This window comes from Anabrus simplex, chromosome 2 (assembly GCF_040414725.1).
Source record: "Anabrus simplex isolate iqAnaSimp1 chromosome 2, ASM4041472v1, whole genome shotgun sequence".
Classification (NCBI taxonomy): Eukaryota; Metazoa; Arthropoda; class Insecta; order Orthoptera; family Tettigoniidae; genus Anabrus; species Anabrus simplex.
In genome coordinates, this window is record NC_090266.1 from 181,428,264 (window position 1) to 181,449,814 (window position 21,551).

A 21,551-nucleotide genomic window follows, 5' to 3' on the forward strand; every position below is an offset into this window, starting at 1 on the left:
GCACAGGATAGGGTGGCATGGAGAGCTGCATCAAACCAGTCTATGGACTGATGACTCAAACAACAACATCCTAAAACACTGTAAGATTATGTAAACTAAAACCAGCAAGTTCTAAATGTTTTCATTGTCAAACATATTTTCATTTCAACTATGTCATATATCATGTTGTTTGAATCAGGGCCGACAATCAAGTTCCGTGTTCCACAAACACACGGTAATAATTCTACATTAGACCCAAGATCATTCTTAAATACTAAGCATCTCAAGCCAATGTATAATTTCAGCTGATTACCAAACATTTCATGTGATTGTGTGGTTATAACAGTCAACAAGTTTTGTTTTTTAAAAAAGGTTCACATATTGCAGATGACTGCGGCAAGACCACTTGACAAGTCTATTATTATGATTGTTATCAGATTCCCCGTGATTTGATTTTCAACAAGAACTGATGATGACTCCAAGGGAGTTGAAACTGGTCTTCTTATAATTTAATATATTTTACAATGTGTTGAATGGTGGAACATCCCTCAAACTCTATCTTATTAACTCTATCTTATTATTTAAAATGTGTCAAATTGAAAAGTGTAAAGGATTACATCTACATGCTGGTGTGCTAAAATGGACAGGCCATGTGCTCCTCGTCCGATTTAGCGAACTACAGGCAGGTATGAGTACCATATAAATTTAATTATGTAGATGTGCTAACGTTAACGGGGAAAATCATATAATTTAATATGGTAACTTGAGTGACACGCAAGCTGCTTTACGGCTCGTATAATTCAGAGAGATAGACAAAGGTACAAATTAATATGAAAATAATTATATCAAGCACTCATAATATTCTTGATTATGTTAGTAGAATAAATTAGGATTGATTTTGTTTGTTTAAGTGCTTGGAGTGTTCATGATTGATTGTATAGGAGCATGTTTCATGTAAAGATAAATTGAGATTCATGTTAGAAGTGCTCCAGATGTGCTTGCCTGACTTAGGCCAGTTTCTTGTAAATTTTGTAGATATTAAGGCATGTTGTATGATTATCCAGAGGTAGAGGGTTGCCAGTGAATTTCACTATAGTGGGACAAAATGATGTCCGATTCTTTTGAATGAAAATAGCAACGATTATGTGTGCCACAAAGTTTTGCCAGTGGACATCAATAACAATAATTAGAAGTACTGGAGTGATAAATGGACGGGAAATGTCTACACGAGTGTTTAAAAATAGTACTTTGTGAATAAAGCACGGGCCTGATTTTATAGAACGTTTGCAAGTTAAATGTGGAGATAGCATGTGGCACGTGGAAGCCTTTAATTTGGGCAGTAAATTTGATTTTAATATTATTTGTTGATTTAACGTTTTTGGACTCCATTATAATCATAATAACATGGTTTAGAAGTGATAGAGGCACTTGTATATGATGGTCACGCTATGTTGAAGGCCCAGGGTGGGTTAAGCCCATTTCTGAATTTGGAAGTCGAGCGGGACAAAAACTCGACATGAGATAAAATTGAGTCGTACTGATGTTGATGATAAAATAGATGAATCCCGAGGCCTACGTTGATGTTGTATGCCTATTCCGATGTTATGAGCGGCAGAAGAGTCCATGCACAAGGATTAATCAATATTTTGAAGAGTTCCAGTGGATTAAATGGACTTCAAATGAGAAGGAGGAATATAAATTTTTTTTTGCTAGTTGCTTTACGTCGCACTTACACAGATAGGTCTTATGGCGACGATGGGACGGGAAAGGGCTAGGAGTGGGAATGAAGCGGCCATGGCCTTAATGAAGGTACAGCCCCAGCATTTGCCTGGTGTGAAAATGGGAACCACGGAAAACCATTTTCAGGGCTGCCGACAGTGGGGTTCGAATCTACTATCTCCCGAATACTGGATACTGGCCGAAGGAATAATTTAGCACTCGCAGGGACTGGATGGAGATTCCCAGCCGCGAAGTGTCATGGGATTTAGGTTTTGTCTTGGGAGGACATGGTGTCCCCATAAATTAATGACAGTACGAAATGAAATAAGGTTGCGGTTCGAATATAGTCATTGTGTCCCGACCGATGTGAAATTGGATCTTGGTTGTTCATATGGGATTTAACATGTGTGACTATTCTAATGATTGGAAATTATGAATTAATAATAATAATAATAATAATAATAATTTGAAGGAGAATAAGAAGAATTTATGAGATTATTTCTGAGCATCATAATAATGGTGAAAAATGAAATTAAAATGTTAAATCGATGATGATTAAGTGTTACGATAATGATGATCTCCACTCATGAAAATAATGAAATTAATAATAATGAAATATTTTTTTAATGAATTATTTTGGATGATGATGACGGAGACTAGGAAAGTCAGCTGGCGAAACGACGTCATAATGTCAAGTTGTTGTAAATAATAAGCTAAGTTTAGGATGTCAAATGTGATGGAAAATCCCTACATCTTGATCATTAGGTTAGAGTCCCTTTGTGGTTTCCTTCAGTTAACGATAGCATTTCTTGGTTAGGAACCCGGGGATCGCATTGTACTATCCCGGGTTGACCTCATCTCAATAAACGTGGAGGCGATGACAATTCATGTAGTCGCACACACCTTGTCAACAGGTAAATGGTCTGGACCATGAGGTGGTCGTGTTGTCATGCGAGTCGTGTTTCAACCCTCGGCAATCAACGGTTCAAACACCCAACTGGATGGTTGGTCTACAGTGTCAAATTTATTATGTAAAATTTCAGGAATGATTTGCCAAATTATGGGCAAAATAAGGGTCAACAAATTTTTGTGTATGTTCCACCCCTGAGATAAATGCTGGTTGAGACTCAGGCTTTGAGCGGGTGCAGTACGTAGATGATGTTTTTGCTATTTTAGATGACACACCAGCAGTCAATTAATACTCAACAAGCTCAACACACTAAACCCCTATATTAAGTTTACCATGGAGATGGAGTCTAATCAAACATTAAACTTCTTAGATTTAACAATAACCAGAAATAAAGATCATCTATCATACATTACCTATAGACAACTGACCTAAACTAGTAATACCATCAAACTGGACTCTGTTCATCCCACATCTCAAAAACGGGCTTCCTATTATAGTATGGTACATGGGGCATACAATATTCCATTATCTCCAGTAGATTTAAGCAAAGAGTTAGACACTATTCGTTCAATGACCGTAAGCAATGGTTTTAACAAAGATTTTGTTAATAAAATCATTTTCAGAACCAAAATCATTCTAATTAGAGATATGAAACATAAGGACGAATTTACAACCTTCACCCTTTTTTTTTTCTAGGGGCTTTACGTCGCACCGACACAGATAGGTCTTATGGCGACGATGGGATAGGAAAGGCCTAGGAGTTGGAAGGAAGCAGCCGTGGCCTTAATTAAGGTACAGCCCCAGCATTCGCCTGGTGTGAAAATGGGAAACCACGGAAAACCATCTTCAGGGCTGCCGATAGTGGGATTCGAACCTACTATCTCCCGGATGCAAGCTCACAGCCGCGCGCCTCTACGCGCACGGCTAACTCGCCCGGTACCTTCACCTTTAATAATAATAATAATAATAATAATAATAATAATAATAATAATGTCTACCATATAACCAACCTGTTTAAGAGATATGACCTTAAGACAGCCTTTAAAACTACTAATAATATTTTCTCCAACTTCCACAACTCAAGGACAGTCAACAAGGTTAAATTTAATAACGCAGGGATTTACAGATTAAAACATCAAAACTGTCAGGCGAGTTATAAAGGCCAAAAAGGAAGGAACTTCAACCCTCGAGAACACAAATTCATTAACGCACAACAGATACTCCGCGATGGGACAACACACGGCAGATTCCAAACATAATTTTTCAGACATCGAACAGGACCTTCAGGTAATTAAAATTTTACAGAAAGGATCCCTACTTAGTATCACCGAAGATTGTTTTATATCTTTGGATCGACAGTTTAATCGTAAGTTCAACTTAAACGAACCAACAGAAAAGCAAACATATTATCCGAGCTAATTAATCCTTTCATTATGAAAGAATACCGTAACAAACTTTAAAATCAGTGAAGCAAACTGTCACACCTCCTCATCCCTCTAACTATGCCCCGACACGGCCCCGCCTTCTCTCCCCGCTCCACAGTCTCACACAGTTGAAAACGGTTCACATTCAATACACTGGTCTACAGGTCGACACGGGTCAGAGAGAGTAAGTATAAACAGTTAGAATAACGCTTTCATGTTAGGTGTTAGTAGTCGCATATTAGTTCTACCTTGTCTTTCATTACAGACATCCACGTTTCTTCAATTCACTTTACTACAATAGTTGTTCCAGTGTCGTTTGCTCTCCTAATTTCGTTGCAGCCAATGATACTCAAATGCAACTAGCAATAGCAGTAAAGGATGTTCCCTCTCATGACAATTAGCCCCATTTTACATTAATTCAGTATCAACACATTACAGACATACGCAGTGTGCACTGACTTATACATCATTTTCTCGCCATGACATCCAGCGTTAACTGGACTCTATTCAGGTAGGAGGAAAGACATCTTATTTACCTCCTGAAGCTGGTTCTTCAGTATATTCTTGTTTTATTAGTGGCCTCACTACCTTATGTTTGCCACCATTTTGAAATGGGAGTGGCATATTCTCTGGCGGCCTGATCTATGAAACATCTTTTTTCCCCACTTTCCTTGGTATTTCATTGTGCACTCCTGTAAACATGTGTTCTTTTACGCTCTGTACCCATCATGCTCAATGTGGTGCACAATCTGTGTTTCAGTGAATAAGTAATTCTTTTATATTTCCTTCTTTGTTTTGTGAACTTATTCATAAGTTGGCTACACTGAACTACCTAGTATCATGGCTTCAATATCAACAGTGACTTTTCATTAGGGGTGTAATTTTCTTTTTTATAGGCTTTGTGGTAATGTATTTATTCATTCCTATTGATGATGGTAAATCTAAAAGTTATCCCTTGTTTCTTAAATCGCGGAAGGAAAGTTTATTAGTCTTGCTGGACCCACAGTGTATTGTATTCCATGTGTGGCAATGACGTACACCTTTGATGGATTATGATGGTGATCTTTTTTTCCATGTGAACACTTTTTGAATTATTGTCATCCTATTTCTTTTTAAAGTTAACTTGCCTACTGTAATAACCTTTACATCTTAAGGATATCTAGTTATTCATTGCCTTTTTCTTTATCGGCTTTATTCGAGTTGTTTACCCTTTGTAATGATCGTAATTTTCATCTTTTAATATACTATGTTCTAGTCAATATTTTTCTGTAACTTTTATACCAAAGAATTTATTTTTTATAGAAATATTCCCTTAAAATAAACTTTTGCTAGATTAATTTGTTAATTCACATTATCTTTCTTTTTACCATCCTCTGATTCCTCCTGGGAAAGCCCAGTATGCTTAGTAAATATTGGCTATAGAACAGCTTCAACTGCCTAACCTGTTGTCTAGTTTAATGCCATAATTTAATGTGAGTTCCTTTAATGGCACATCTACCGTTGATTACTGCTTGGCAAATACATACCTGCCAACTTTACAAAACCAAAAATCAGGAGATGTTAATATGAAAATCAGGAAACATCAGGAGATACAATTGGTCAAAACTGCTTATTCTACAGGTCTTGCGCAATACAGAAGTACATATTATAACACTTTTTGTCTCAAAACCCGACTGTTGCTAAACGAGGCTACAAGGCTAAAATTTACACATTTCTATTCTCTCACAAGAAATATGTGAGTGAGATGATCGGTCTCTGATAAGGGTTACGAAAATGGTATGACTCGTGCTCCACATGTGTGAATCAGTCATGCGCTTAGATGCCATTGCTTGGCAAATGCATAGATTAATACATTGCATCATGCGCAATCCTATTCTTATCCAGTAACAAATTAAATTTTGCCAGAATTGTCTCCAAATGGCTCCTACAATCTCTAGAAAACTCACTAGCTGCTACCTTTAAAATTCTGTCAACAAATTACTAAAATAGACTCCAAATCTAGTGACTAGTCTCTAGAATCGACTAGACTGATTTGAAGGAACACGAACACAACATGCAAGAACGAGAGATTTACAATCGATATACGCGTCGCGATATACAAGTTTCAATAAACATCGCACATTCGCGCGCATTTCTCGTATTAATAAACACTGATATTTCACTTGAAAGCTGCCAATGAGCGAAGGACTTCTGGCCACTGGCATACAAAGTCGAAATGGCGGGATTTGAAAACATGTTTGAAGTTCACCAAAACATAAGCTAAAATCAGGAAATTTGGCAGGTGTGCAAATATGGTACTTTCTGTAGCATGTATCCATACTCCTTACTTCAGATTAACCTAACTTGTATCATACTTTTACAATGTATCCCTACAGTGTCTTCTGCTCATAAGTTTTTAAGTTTAATGTATTGTTTAGCTGAAGATGGTCCGGAAAGGACCGATACCAATCGCAATATAATAAAATAGGAGTTTTAACGTAATTTGTACAGTGTGATTACGTGGAACATCCCTGTAAGGTCTGTTATTGAAACCAAACCGTAGGAGGTATTGCCTAGGGTCCGATGTTGGACGATGTCTAATACAGGCAGCCTGAGGTAATGAACATGATGACTCCCTTCCTCAAATCACCCACAATAGCATGTACCTCATAACGTGTGTAGTACAGATTAAAAAAAAACAATGCTCTATGTCTTTTCTAAGCATATAGGTAAAAGTCATTACTATATCCTCCTCATATTCCCAGCTCTTTTCCACGACCTATCTCAGAATGAAAATGTGTTCTACCATTGACCTACCACTACTGAACCCAAATCAATCAATCAATCAATCAATCAATCAATCAATCAATCAATCAATCAATCAATCAATCAATCAATCAATCAATCACCACTAATCTTCATTTAAGGCAGTCGCCCAAGTGGCAGATTCCCTATCTGTTGTTTTCATATTCTTTTCTTAAATTACTGCAAAGAATTTCGAAATTTATTGAACACCTCCCTTCGTAAATTATTCCAATTCCTAACTCCTCTGCCTATAAACGAATATTTGCCCCAATTTGTCTGCCTGAATTCCAACTTTATCTTGATAATGTGATCTGTACTACTTTTAAAAACACCACTCAAACATATTAATTTACTAATGTCCTTCCATGCCATCTGACCACTGACAGATCCGAATATACCACTTAACCATGCAGCTTGTCTCCTTTCTTCCAAGTCTACCCAGCCCAAACTTTGCAAAATTTTGGTAACACTACTCTTTTTTTTTTTTTTTTAAATCACGCACAACAAATCAAGCTTCTTTTCAATGGTCTATTTCCAGTTCTCAAATCAAATAATCCTGGGGAGGGTCCCATTCACTGCAACCATACTCTAGTTGGGGGTCTTATCAGAGACTTATATGCCCTCTCCTTTACATCCTTACAACAACCCCTGAATTCCCTTGTAACCATGTGCAGAGATCTGTACCATTTATTTATAATCCTGTTTATGTATTTACCCCAATGAAGACCTTTTCTTATATTAACACCTATATACTAAAGGAACTTTAATCCCATCAACGCAACAATTAAAACTGAGAGGACTTTTCCTATTAGTGAAACTCACAACCTGATTTTTAACCCTGTTTATCATCATACCATTGCCTGTTGCCCACCTCACAACACTGTCGAGGCCATTTTGTAGTTGCTCACAATCATGTAACTTATTTATTACTCTATACAGTATAACATCATCTACACAAAAGGAGAATAGAGAAACTAGAAAACAGCTAATGAGGGAACTGAATAGAGTGAAAAAGGAAGCAAAAGAGAAATATATGAATTGCATACTTCAAGAGGGTAATGACCACAAAGGGAAATGGAAAAAGATGTATTCATATATTAGGAATCAAGAAGGAAAAGGAATCCAAATTCCTACAATGGTGGGAGAAGGAGGTGAACACTATTTAACAGATGCCGAGAAAGCAAATCTATTCAGTATGGAGTTCAGAGATTCAGTATAGAAGATTGTCAGGAGTTGGAAACCGTAACAGAAGATAGAGAGGGAGAGACACACAGGGAAACAAAGAAGCTTCTCATTCACAAATGAAGATATTTTCAGAGAAATCCAATTGCTTCAGCAAGGTAAAACAGCAGCAAGAAGTGATCAAAATTACTGGGGAGGTATTAAAGACAATGGGGTGGTACATAGTGCCTTACTTAAAATTTCTCTTTGACTATGTCATAAATAATAGTGTAATACAAAAAGAATGGAAGGAATCTATAATAATAACAATTTATAAAGGAAAGGGTGATAAAAGGAAACCAGAGAACTACAGACCAATCAGCCTGACCAGTATAGCTTGTAAAATATTGGAGGGTTTAATAGCAAAGTACATCAGAGCGATATGTGATGATAAAAATTGGTTCATGAGGAGCCAGCATGGATTTAGAAAGACATTTTCTTGTGAGGCACAACTGGTGGGATTTCAGCAGGACATATCAGATCAGTTAGATTCAGGAGGCCAGTTAGATTGCAAAGCCATAGATCTTTCCAAAGCCTTTGATAGAGTGGAACATGGAATATTATTAAAGAAATTGGAGGGAATAGGATTGGACGTAAGGGTTATATGTTGGATAAGAACATTTCTAAATTCAAGGGTTCAGAAAGTCAAAGTAGGAAATAATATATCAAGAGGAAGAGATCCAACGGGGGTGTGCCTGAAAAGAGCTGCACAACCTCAGGATGAGGACACGAGTTTACTTACTAAGAGGAAGAGAAAGTTCGGAAGGGAATTGCACAGGGTGGTATTATCGGTCCATTACCTTTCTTAATATACACAAATGATTTAGGGAACATTGTAACATCAAAAATAAGATTGTATGCAGATGACATAATTGTTTATAGGGAAATAAATAACATTGAGGATTGTTTAGAATTACAAAAGGACCTTGCGAGTATCCAACAATGGGTTGAAGAAAATAATATGAAGGTTAATGGAGGCAAATCAAATGTTACAACATTTACAAACAGGAGCTTTAAAACTGAATTTGAATATACTTTGGATGAGGTAGTTATCCCCAAAGATGGCAAGTGCAAATACTTAGGTGTGAGATTTGAAAGTAATTTGCACTGGACGGGTCATGTTGATGACATTGTTGGGAGAGCATACAGATCGTTATATGTCATAATGAGGCTACTTAAAGGATGCAACAAAGAATTAAAAGAAAAAATTTACTTAAGTATGGTTCGTCCATTATTGGAATATGCAAACAGTGTTTGGGATCCTCACCAAGAATACCTAATAAAAGAAATAGATGGTGTGCAGAGGAAAGCAGCAAGATTTGTAACACGGGATTTCAGGAGAAAAAGTAGTGTATCAGAAATGTTAAAGGAACGTGGGTGGGAAACTTTAAGTAAGAGAAGGGAGAAAACTAAACTTACAGGATTATATAGAGCCTATACAGGAGAAGAAGCATGGGGAGAAATCCGTGAGAGGCTTCAGTTGGAAAATAATTATATCGGCAGAACTGACCACAAGTATAAAATTAGAAGGAATTTTAGCAGAAGCGATTGGGGTAAATTTTCATTCATTGGGAAGGGTGTGAAGGAGTGGAACAGTTTACCAGGGGTAGTGTTTGATCCTTTTCCAAAATCTGTACAGATATTCAAGAAGAGAATAAACAGCAACAGAGAAAATAAATGAAATGTTAGAGGGCATTCGACCAGTGCAGGCTATTGTAAATAAAAAATGTGCGTGAAAAAATTAATTCCATCCCCTGGTCCATGGAATTTGGACAGCCAAAGTACGGGACTACCTGTGGGGGTGAAGTACAGGGGGGAGTTCGAGGGCCCTGGGACCGCTACAGTAGCTGTGAAGGCCCTTCAGGAACTCTGAAAAGTGGTGGCAAAAGGGGCTCTGGTTAAGACGCAGCAGGTCGTTATCCTACTTAGGTTCCAAAATGGGTAAAAAAATAAATAAGTAAATAAATGCAATGTAAATTTTAATCTTATACCAGTTGTATAGTATTATTTGAAGTAATTCCACATACTGTATATGAGTTGACTATGTTTGTAAGTATAGGATATAAGTAGAATTTTGTAAATAATATAAATTTATTAAGGATGAGCTGTGTGTTTAATAGAAAAAATTGTTACCGTAAATTGTATATTATTGTATTCTAGAAAAATTTTCTTCTTCTCTTGTTATTTTAAAATTTAGTGCTTGACAATAATGTATTTTAGAGTACCATTTGCCACCGAGGTAGACACCTCATTTGCAAATAAAGAGATTTTGATTTGATTTGACTCCAGTTCTTTACTCACATCATTTACATGTAAGAAAACATAAAAGTCCAATAATACTGCATTGAGGAACTATGTAAGAAAATTTAATGAAGTTTTCTTTTCTTGTGTGTGTGTGCAAGGATTTGTTCAATACACTTTTTCTTTCAGTTTAACCCACAAGTAAAAATCACACACGGTTAGATCTGGAGAAAGAGGGCATTGATAATTCTGTCTGCAAACACTTCCGAGAATGTAAGAAGGGAATCTTCTGCTGTATGAGCAAGTGCTGAATCTTGTTGAAACAACCCGCGTGATGTTTCTTCTTCTGTTAACTGATGAAAGAACGATATTGAAATGTTATCTTGTTACCTCACTGCATTTACTGTTGCTCTGAAAAAAGTAGGCCCAAATATTCGTCTTGCACTAACAGCACACCAAACACCAATCTTTCTATCATAATGAGAGACTTCATAAATACCATTAGAATCTTCTGCACACCAGTAGTGAGGGTTATGACTGTTCACATGACCATTAAGATGAAACCAGAACTTTTACATGTGAAAATACAATGTTGCAATGACAACTGTCTCACCGATTTAACAGCTGTGATTCAGACTGGCGATTCATGCTTGCCAGGTCGAACACATGTAGGCTGCCTGCCAGGTCAAGAACTATGCGCGGGCCTCCCATACTGGAACTTTCGTACTGGAGAGTAAAAACACCACTTTATGGTTTTGGTTTATATGAGAGACCCTTTAAAGTAGTTTTTCTTAAGCGTCAGTATTTTGGATTATCATAGTCACAAAGATGCACATGAGATGCTGTCAATTGTGTACACTCTTTTATTTAAAAATTATACACACATTAATTATTGCACATGAAATGAATCAACATCTAGAACTGAAACACTTGGACTGCCACATCAGCATATCAACCAGCTATGGAGCACTTGACAAGATCACATAACCATAACATAATCACAACATAACCAAAACATGAGTTCACATAGGCCTACTTAACTCGACCAACGTCTCTCACTAACAACTCAACAACCTAAGACCGTTCTTTCATACAGCTTGCCTGGCCAGGCTTCCAGAAAAATATGACACAACATGCTTTCTCATATCTCCTCGAGTCCCCAATAACCTATAAAGAAATGAATAGAACATTCTGTAAAACTCTAGTGACAAAGGTGCATTGTTCTAGATTATTATCCTGTGTTCCACAACATTACATTGGATTTATATATCATATTTACAGGTAATAATAAATTATATAAGTTACTATTAACTAGCAGGTGCCCGCGGCTTTGCCCGTATTTATTAATTCAACCATGCTAGATTTTCCAAACTGTTTAATCAAATGCAAAAGAAAAACTGTATTTATGAACATACATCGTTTTCACTTTCAATACGGGCCATTTTCTATTATTTTAATATTTCACCCCCCTTTCAAGCCCTGCCCGTAGGGGTGTCTTACCCTATAGTTTTCTTTCCCAAACAGTAAGTCACGAGTATCATGTTTGGTTGAGAGCTATGCTGGAATATGCACAAGTACATCCACGATCTCGGTCATTTTGGACATTCCTTTCACCCCTTCTAACCCCCATTCTGACTGGGAATGAACTTTGGCTCAAATGGCATTCAGAGTGCCACGGTTCATCTCAGCTATCCCAAAGACTATGAACTGGCCACTAATATCGGCCATTTTTCATATTTTTACATTTCAACCCTTCCTTTAGGGGTGCTAGGGGTTTTTGCTCCTACAGTAATTTTTCCAGATATTAAGTTACATGTGTATCTAGTTTGGTGGAGAGCTATGCTGAAATATACACACACATTCACCCATAATCTCTGTCACTTTCGGTATTTTCTTTCTTCAGTCCTTCTCAAGCTCTATGTCATGGGGACTGAACTTGGACTTTTTATTTTTTATATACTGTTTAAAGGAGAAGAAGAAAACAGTCTCCTCCTCGTCCTCAGTGGTAGCTGATGCGTTCTCCTCCTCATGACCAGATTGTACCGTGTCATCAGTAGCCTCTCCACCCGGTGGACCCGCGGCAGTACCAGGCTTACTCTGTATGAGCAGCAGTTGGGTGACTCGCCACAATTCTGATGTGTGGACCTTGACAGTAGGTTGGTCTTTAGTAAGTAGATGCCATGACCTAGCCGCTTATCAACCTCGATGGGATCAAGCCACTTAGGTGCGAGACCTGCGTAAAACCCTCCAATCGTAATAATGACTGGGTGGTTATGTCACAGTACTTCTTGCCCTGGTAGGAAGATCTGGGTCTCTTCGACATCTTGAGCCTTGGCCTAAGTAAGGGATCTCTTCACAGCCAATGCTTTCCTTGATGCCCTGCTGCTGCTTATGCTGCCACTCTGCTAGGGAAACAGCTGCATCATCTTGACCAGAAGTGGGTGGTGGACGAATCTCCCAATCCCCAGTGCCGTACAGCTGTCGACCAAGGAACAGCTCCGCTGGGGAATAGCCAGTGACACGCTTCATGTGTTGTCGCAGGGCAAAGAGCCACTGCGGTATCTGACAGCCCAACAGTCAATGTTCCTTGCCCACGAGTTCACATAGGCCTACTTAACTCTACCAACGTCTCCCAGTAACCCCAAGACCGTCCTTTCATATACCTTGCCTCACAAGGCTTCCAGAAAAGTATGACACAACATGCTTCCTCATATCTTCTGTAGTCTCCAATAACCTATATACAAATGAATAGAACATTCTGTAAAACTCTAGTGACAAAGGTACGTTGTTCTAGACTATTACCCTGTGCTGCACAACATTACATCGGATTTATACATCACATTTACAGGTAATAATGAATTATATACTATTAATTACGTGTTCTTATATTAAATAAATAAAGTCGAACTAACAGACATACAGAAGAAGTATTGTGACATAACCTCACATGTTCTGTTAAACAAGACATATCATACAACACACAAATAATAAATGATACGACCACGATTTATACCAAACAAAGTCCGTAGTGAAAACCTGTCATACATAACTACGTAGATAATAATAATAATAATAATAATAATAATAATAATAATAATAATAATAAACTTAAACAACTTCATAGCCACACCTCACAAGTCATAATAATAATAACAACAACAACAACAACAATAACAGCACCTACTAATCAAGCTCAATATTATTACTATTTACCCATGGGTTTAGAGAATTGTTTCCAAGTTATACTAGTACATTACATACTTGCATCAGGATATGATAATATTTTTCAATTTTCTTAAAAGCTACTACTAATGCATGCTTACTTAATACAACTAGAGTCCTACAGAAGAAATCTAACATACAGTACCTCAAGAATTGGTAGGAATAAGTGCAAAAATATTAAATAACATTGAATCTTCTTACAACAATGGTGACATTCAAGAATGTACATGGACATGATTTTTTCAATCAATACTGATCTGCATTTAGGGCAGTCGCCCAGGTGGCAGATTCCCCATCTGTTGTTTGTCAATGGACCCTACAGCATGTGAATGTTGATCCTGCCTTTTTAGCGACCATCTTATTTGCAGATGAAACATGGTTTCACAACAATGGAACTATTTATCACCTACTATGCTTTAGTGGAGTGCAGATAATCCCTATTGGGTATGAAAGGCAGCTTTGCAGGTACAGTGGCATTATGGGTGATCACCTCATTGGTCCCCATTTATCTGAGGGACCTCTGATGGGAGAATGCTATCTGTGGTTTCTTTAAGATGAAGTACCACCATTCTTGGAACATGTGCCATTCCTTGACCGCTGCAGGATGTGGTTTCAACATGATAGAGCTCCACCGCATGTGGCAGTGGTCGTCCGGAACCATCTCCATGCAATGTATCCTGATAAATGGATAGGAAGGGGTGGACCTGTTCCCTAGCCCACCAGATCGCCCGATCTTATGCCCCTGTTTTTTTTTTTTTGGCGGGAACCACCCAGTATGAAGCATGACAGTCCTAAAGAATGAGATTGGTAGGACTGCTGTTGCATTGACACAGAGAGGTGTTGTGATGACGATGGGAAAGCAGAAGCGACTGTCACCTTAATTAAGGTGCAGCCCCAGCATTTGCCTTGTGTGAAAATGGGAAACCATGGAAAACCACCTTCAGGGATGCCGACTGTGGGGCTGGAACCCACTGTCAACGGAATTCAAGCTGATAACTCTGATAGCTATGTGACCCAAATTGACTAGCCACCCACTCAGAATAACAAGTAGGTATTAGTGGATAACTCATGAGGTACTAGACCTAACTGATGAATGGCGGAAATACAAAAATGTGTAAAATGAAGGAACAAAAAGGAATATTGGCAAATAAAGAATGATGTATCTAGAAGGTGTAAAGCAGCTAAGGAGGAAGGGCACAAGGAGAAGTGTACAGAGGTTGAAGGTCATATTGTTGTTGGAAATGCAGATGCCTCATATAGGAAATTCAAAGGAACTGTAGTAGAAAAGAAAGCTAGATGCATAGATATAAAGAGCTTAGATGGAAAACCACTTCTAGGGAAAGAAAAGAAGGCAGAAAGATGGCAAGAACATATTCAAGGGAAAGCAGAAAGAAAGATAATGTACAAAAAAAGACTGTAGATGCTGACAAAATGGGAGATACAATTCTGAAGTAAGATTGACAGAGCATTGAGAACCTTAACTACAAACAAGTTACCTGGAATTCATGATACACCCTCTGAATTACTGACTGTTTTGAGAGAAATCAGAATGGCAAAGCTATTCCAATTAGTGTGTAAGGTGTACTGGTATGCTACCAGGCGCGGCTTCATAATACGATCTGCAGAGCTGCAGAACTACCAGAATGAAAGATACAATACACAGCAATTAGTGATCCCATCCTTCATATTGAGTGTTGATATCGAGCCAAAGATCCATACCTATACAGATACTGATGATCTGGCAACCCTGTTTAGATTTGTGAACGACAGAACATTAGGAAAGCACACTTGGCTACAGCTTTCTTCCGATAGGTGGCTAAGAATCGCCGATAAGATTCTATATGAACTGCAGGCCTTGCAGCAACGGCTGGCCAATTTGCATGTGTGTTGCTGAGACCATAGAGTTAGTAAATAATACACTAGGGGTAGCACCAGTGCTACCATCTGTGAGAGAATCACTGCAATGAGCGAGCATGTTGAAATCTCAGCTGTTTCGCAAAAAGCTCCTTCTGCTGTACTCATCAGGATACTGATACTGTGTGATATTGATATCATAGGTTATAAACTTCATGGTTCTGATCCGTATTGAATTGCAAGTACAATGTAATTATTAAATTAATGTAGTAATGGTCCACCTTTCAATACTATAATATGTAATATTCTAAATTACATTAATTAGGGACTAGTTTCGGCCTGGGCTGGCCATCTTCAGCCTTAATGTAAAACACCTAATAACTAAACAAATGTACATGCACACAATTGACATAAAAACAAATGAAAACAAATATATACAAAGTGACATTAAAAACTGGGATGGAATATGAATAAATTTGAAAATGAACTAGGTTCTAACACCTTGAGTATGTTCATCATTGAGAATAATTTCAAGTATTAAGTATTAATTTATATACACAGAACTGTTAGTTCTAATACTGCTGATCATTTCAATAGGAACTGGTAAATGTTGATCCTGTAGTTTGTCATCAAATCTATATGTGTGGTGTTAGCTATATGTAATCCATTGGACACTGCTGTAAATAACCACTAGCTGACAGGGAACTGTTAGATGTTGTTTCATCTTCAATCAAAATAATAAACGAGATGCTCTCATGGTGCTTGTTAAATCTTGCTGAAATGTTGTTGGACATTGTCAGGACAGCACATGAAGATGTGGTTAACACAGATCATTGTGTCTGGTATAAAATTTTGCGATTCATTGCGGTGCCCATGAAGTTAACCTGATAAATTAGATAAAATTAAATTAATGAATTGAATGAGAGAATGTGTTAGTTAGATGGCATAGGTTATATGAGACTTACCTCTCAATACAGCATGAGGTGTGTGGTCCATTGTTGAGTGTGCTTCAGACTAACTGTTGTGAAATTCAAATGAAAAGGAAGGAGAGGGGAGGGGAAGGTCAGAAGGAGAGGGGGTTGGGGGAGGGGGGTTAAGGTGGGGCTGAAGGATGTGGGAAAAAGGATGGTTGTTGAGGAAATGTGCTGTGAATATTATGAAAAACTGAATTGTGACTTGTTGGTTTGACATTGCTGAAAACGGGAATTAGAAGGTCAAAAAGGATATTTGGTTTTTCTGAAATTTCATTAAGATTATGATTTGGGTTGAAATATTGATCTAAATGTATGAAGCAGCATTCGGTAATGTTAAGGAGGGGTCCTTTACTGATGATTTTGAGAATTTCCATATCTTGTTTTATGTCTGTGAATTTGTGCTTATAGTCATGCATATGCTGTCCTACAGCTAAAAATTTATTGTATTTCAGGGCATTGACGTGTTCTGAGTACCTTATCTTAAAATTTCTCCCGGTCTGTCCGACGTAAGAAGAATTACAGCTGTTGCAAGTGATCCTGTATACTCCTGATTTTGAATAACTATTGAACTTGTTTATGGATGTGGCATTATGTAAGATTCACCGAACAAATCTACCAAGTCACCAACATCTTTAAAAAGCACGATGTAAAAGTAGCTTTCAAAACAAAGAATAGGAATGCACAAATCTTACATAATGCCACATCCATAAACAAGTTCAATAGTTATTCAAAATCAGGAGTATACAGGATCACTTGCAACAGCTGTAATTCTTCTTACGTCGGACAGACCGGGAGAAATTTTAAGATAAGGTACTCAGAACACGTCAATGCCCTGAAATACAATAAATTTTCAGCTGTAGGACAGCATATGCATGACTATAAGCACAAATTCACAGACATAAAACAAGATATGGAAATTCTCAAAATCATCAGTAAAGGACCCCTCCTTAACATTACCAAATGCTGCTTCATACATTTAGATCAATATTTCAACCCAAATCATAATCTTAATGAAATTTCAGAAAAACCAAATATCCTTTTTGACCTTCTAATTCCCGTTTTCAGCAATGTCAAACCAACAAGTCACAATTCAGTTTTTCATAATATTCACAGCACATTTCCTCAACAACCATCCTTTTTCCCACATCCTTCAGCCCCACCTTAACCCCCCTCCCCCAACCCCCTCTCCTTCTGACCTTCCCCTCCCCTCTCCTTCCTTTTCATTTGAATTTCACAACAGTTAGTCTGAAGCACACTCAACAATGGACCACACACCTCATGCTGTATTGAGAGGTAAGTCTCATATAACCTATGCCATCTAACTAACACATTCTCTCATTCAATTCATTAATTTAATTTTATCTAATTTATCAGGTTAACTTCATGGGCACCGCAATGAATCGCAAAATTTTATACCAGACACAATGATCTGTGTTAACCACATCTTCATGTGCTGTCCTGACAATGTCCAACAACATTTCAGCAAGATTTAACAAGCACCATGAGAGCATCTCGTTTATTATTTTGATTGAAGATGAAACAACATCTAACAGTTCCCTGTCAGCTAGTGGTTATTTACAGCAGTGTCCAATGGATTACATATAGCTAACACCACACACATATAGATTTGATGACAAACTACAGGATCAACATTTACCAGTTCCTATTGAAATGATCAGCAGTATTAGAACTAACAGTTCTGTGTATATAAATTAATACTTAATACTTGAAATTATTCTCAATGATGAACATACTCAAGATGTTAGAACCTAGTTCATTTTCAAATTTATTCATATTCCATCCCAGTTTTTAATGTCACTTTGTATATATTTGTTTTCATTTGTTTTTATGTCAATTGTGTGCATGTACATTTGTTTAGTTATTAGGTGTTTTACATTAAGGCTGAAGATGGCCAGCCCAGGCCGAAACTAGTCCCTAATTAATGTGAATATTACATATTATAGTATTGAAAGGTGGACCATTACTACATTAATTTAATAATTACATTGATATTGATATGGTTTAAAATTCTTACATGTTAACATTCTCAGATACTACAGTATAGTTGTGATTCTTCTGTTCAGGAGAAAGAAAGCCCATATAGTTTAAATAAAGGAGAAATGAGTGATATAAGATTAGAACAGTTTTTCCTCCTATGTTCTTCTGACCCCTCTGCTCGTACTAGACCCCACACAGTCTCCCTTCACAGCACAATCACAACATCCCTGATACCTTCTTTCTATGCAGTAAATGTCTTAGTGAAAGCATTCACTGTGTTCGTCACTTACAGCTCCTAAATTTGGCCTATAGAATCTGTGCAGCCAACTCTAGCTGTCTTTACTTAACCTCCCATTTTCGTATATTAATGTACCAATATGAAGACAAAACAATATTTTAGAGAATGATTTGAACGTATTCACGAGGATTTTGAGTAAATTTAAATCTTAATCACTGGAGGAAGGACAAATTTTCCATTCCATTTACCTCGGACAGGATAATTCCAAAGCAGCATGTTGGCAATATTTGTTACTCTTATAGTAAGTGGCTTTCTACTGCATTTAGGAGAAAGTTGTATGTAGTCCATTTCCTTGGCATTATTTATTGAAAAATGAGTGACAAAACTTTTCTTGCTGCTAAAGCAACATCAGGAAGAGGGAGAAAAACTTTGCAGCACCTGGATACTTGAAGATGGTCTAGGGAGTAGTGAGAAATGTGAGCATTGCTTAGTGATTTTAGAGGTTATGAGCCTGAATTTTTCTGATGATCATACAATTAACGTTTTACTGTCCTACAATGCTATAATATAAAGTAGAATATCTCATATTATTACTTCCTTCAGATACTGTGTCAGTTTTCCACCTGGATACACAAAACGCAAAAACGCAAGGCATTCAAGTGTTCTTCGCTGCAGATTGAGGATGTCAGGGAATTTAACCATGTATTTTACACAACACAAAATAAAAGAGTAGGACAATGTCAATTTATTTCTGAAAATACCCACCAAAACAGTGGCAGTTTAATACCAAAATCAACTATGTTATTTTGCAAACCTTTTGACACTTCAAATAAGAACCAGTTGAAAACAAGCAGAGCCTAGTCATCCTCAGATTAAACGGGGATGGTCACAGAATAGTTGATAAGTAATGCATAGCACGTTAATGGATCCAAAGTGACAAGAAGTGAATAAAGTATTTTAGTGTACTATTTGCCACCGAGGTAGACACCTCATTTGCAAAGAAATAGATTTTGATTTGATTTTGAAAAGAACTATTTTATGAAGACCTCACACAATGATCAGAAGCTGAGGAAAGGGGTACCTATAATGTATACACTCAAAACATTGAAGGTCGCTATCTCCAGCACAAGAAACATTTTGCAAGGACTTAAAGGAGACTGAGAAATATATGAGGAGCCCAGCAAAAAAGAGTAACATACCACACATACATAAGTTTAAAGGAAACCTACGTTAAAAAAATTAAATGAAACTCGTAGAAAAATACACAATACTCTTGCAATATTCACCACCCAGGCAGAACATGTAGCTACCAACCAGGCTGTCTAGTTATGCGTATTGACATTACCACTTAGTGTTACAAAAGGTATTAGTCCCATATGCAGTGCAATTTGAAAGTACGTGCTTTCCACATATGTTGGCAATTTTGGAAGTGCTACAGATGGTGGATCAGTGGTAAAGTGTAGGCTTCTAGATCCCAAGATGGCAAGTTCAAATCTGGCAGAGGTAGCAGTTTTGAAGGGCAGAAAAGGTCAATTCGGCACTCCAGGTTAAGATGTTTGCAAATAAAAATATCTCTGGTGAAACATTCAGTGGTTACCTGACAAAATCAATTCAAATCTCAGCAGTCACCTAATAGTGTTCTAATTTCTTTGCCATTTGGAAGGGTAAAACAGAATGCAGAAACTGACGCACAAGAAGCCTACATGGCATCAAATCAAAATGCCAGTATGTGATAACCAAGGTCATAAAATTATTGTTACGTATGTTGCTTTGGAACAATTACTATTTGAGGCTGAAGGTGTGTATGGTACTGGGTGTTAAAATTGGTGAGATTGGTGTGCATAACACAAACTGAGAAATCAATGCTATGCTCTTGAACAGACATTCTTTCATTTGTAGCTGAGCAACAGATATTGCAGATGTATTACATTTACATAAGTCATATCTACTTTTGTGTTAAATGTCATGATCTGTTCAACGCATAAGTGATACTTTTTTTTTTAACCCGGGAACGCCGGAGTTTTCAATTTTCGTTTTTTTAAATTTTTGTTTAATATACCCAGCATTCACATATCAGAGAACATTTAAAAGTCATTTTTCTAAAAATTGAATCGTTGGTTTTTAAATGAGGGCCTGGTACCATACGGTACCGCACGGCGCTTGACATAGCTTTTGGTTGGAACATAAAAATTGTTACCTCTTTAGAATACCATGGAACTGAATGCTTAATATTGTTACAGAATATCACTTACAAATTACTGAGCAATAAACAAAAGAAGAAACGGTGTTTATAGGTTTATTTGTGATATCCCTTTGGAATTCCGAAATATAACATTAGCTCAGACGTGACATATCTTTAGGAAATACGAGTAATATTATTTCAGCTTTTCTTATTTAGTCACCCATTTCCACTCTTCACTAGTTTAGAATGGCAAAATGCTGTTTACACAAACGCCCACACTACACGTGACGCATTCTGTGCGGCCGCGGAATTCGCATTCGTTCGCCGCACAACTCCTGCTTTGGTTTGTCGGAGCGATATAGTGATGTACGCCATTGAATCTCAAGGTGTCAGATACACTAAGAAGTGTAAACAACTGCATTTATTTACCTTAAAATACCACCCAAATATATATGTCGTAATAAATATTTTGCACCTACCCTTTTCTGATTGTGGTACTTACACATAGCTACTTAGAAGGAAAATGCCGATGAAATTTTCATTTCTTCGGGGTTATTTTTCGTTTGTAAAAAGCATATACCGGTAGTTGTTGACTTCAGAGCACAAGAAATTCATAATTTCATCGTAAAGAAAACCCTCATATTTCGGTCGGCATCATATATCGAAAAGTGGAAAATTTCGCACTAGGGAATTGGAGTGAAATTGGGCCATACGCCATCCAGGTATCTGGTGGATGAGGTGATGATTTCGCTCTCTTCCTGGGCCATGAATCATTATCGGACATGGATTATCTACTCCTGTGCGG

General features: G+C 37.4%; 1 protein-coding gene across 2 annotated transcripts in view; it reads right to left on the minus strand.

Moving 5' to 3' along the window:
* The window catches only part of twf (twinfilin actin binding protein), a 207,339-nt gene that overhangs the window by 24,854 nt on the left and 160,934 nt on the right, over positions 1 to 21,551 (minus strand). The window contains exon 8 of one of the 2 annotated variants that reach the window (XM_067140457.2): positions 11,241 to 11,445. The exons of the other annotated variant lie outside the window; for it this stretch is intronic. Coding sequence (XP_066996558.2) covers positions 11,353 to 11,445 — 93 coding nt within the window. The 3' untranslated portion in view covers positions 11,241 to 11,352. Of the gene's footprint in view, positions 1 to 11,240; positions 11,446 to 21,551 lie in introns of those variants that run through there. 2 annotated transcript variants of the gene reach the window in all.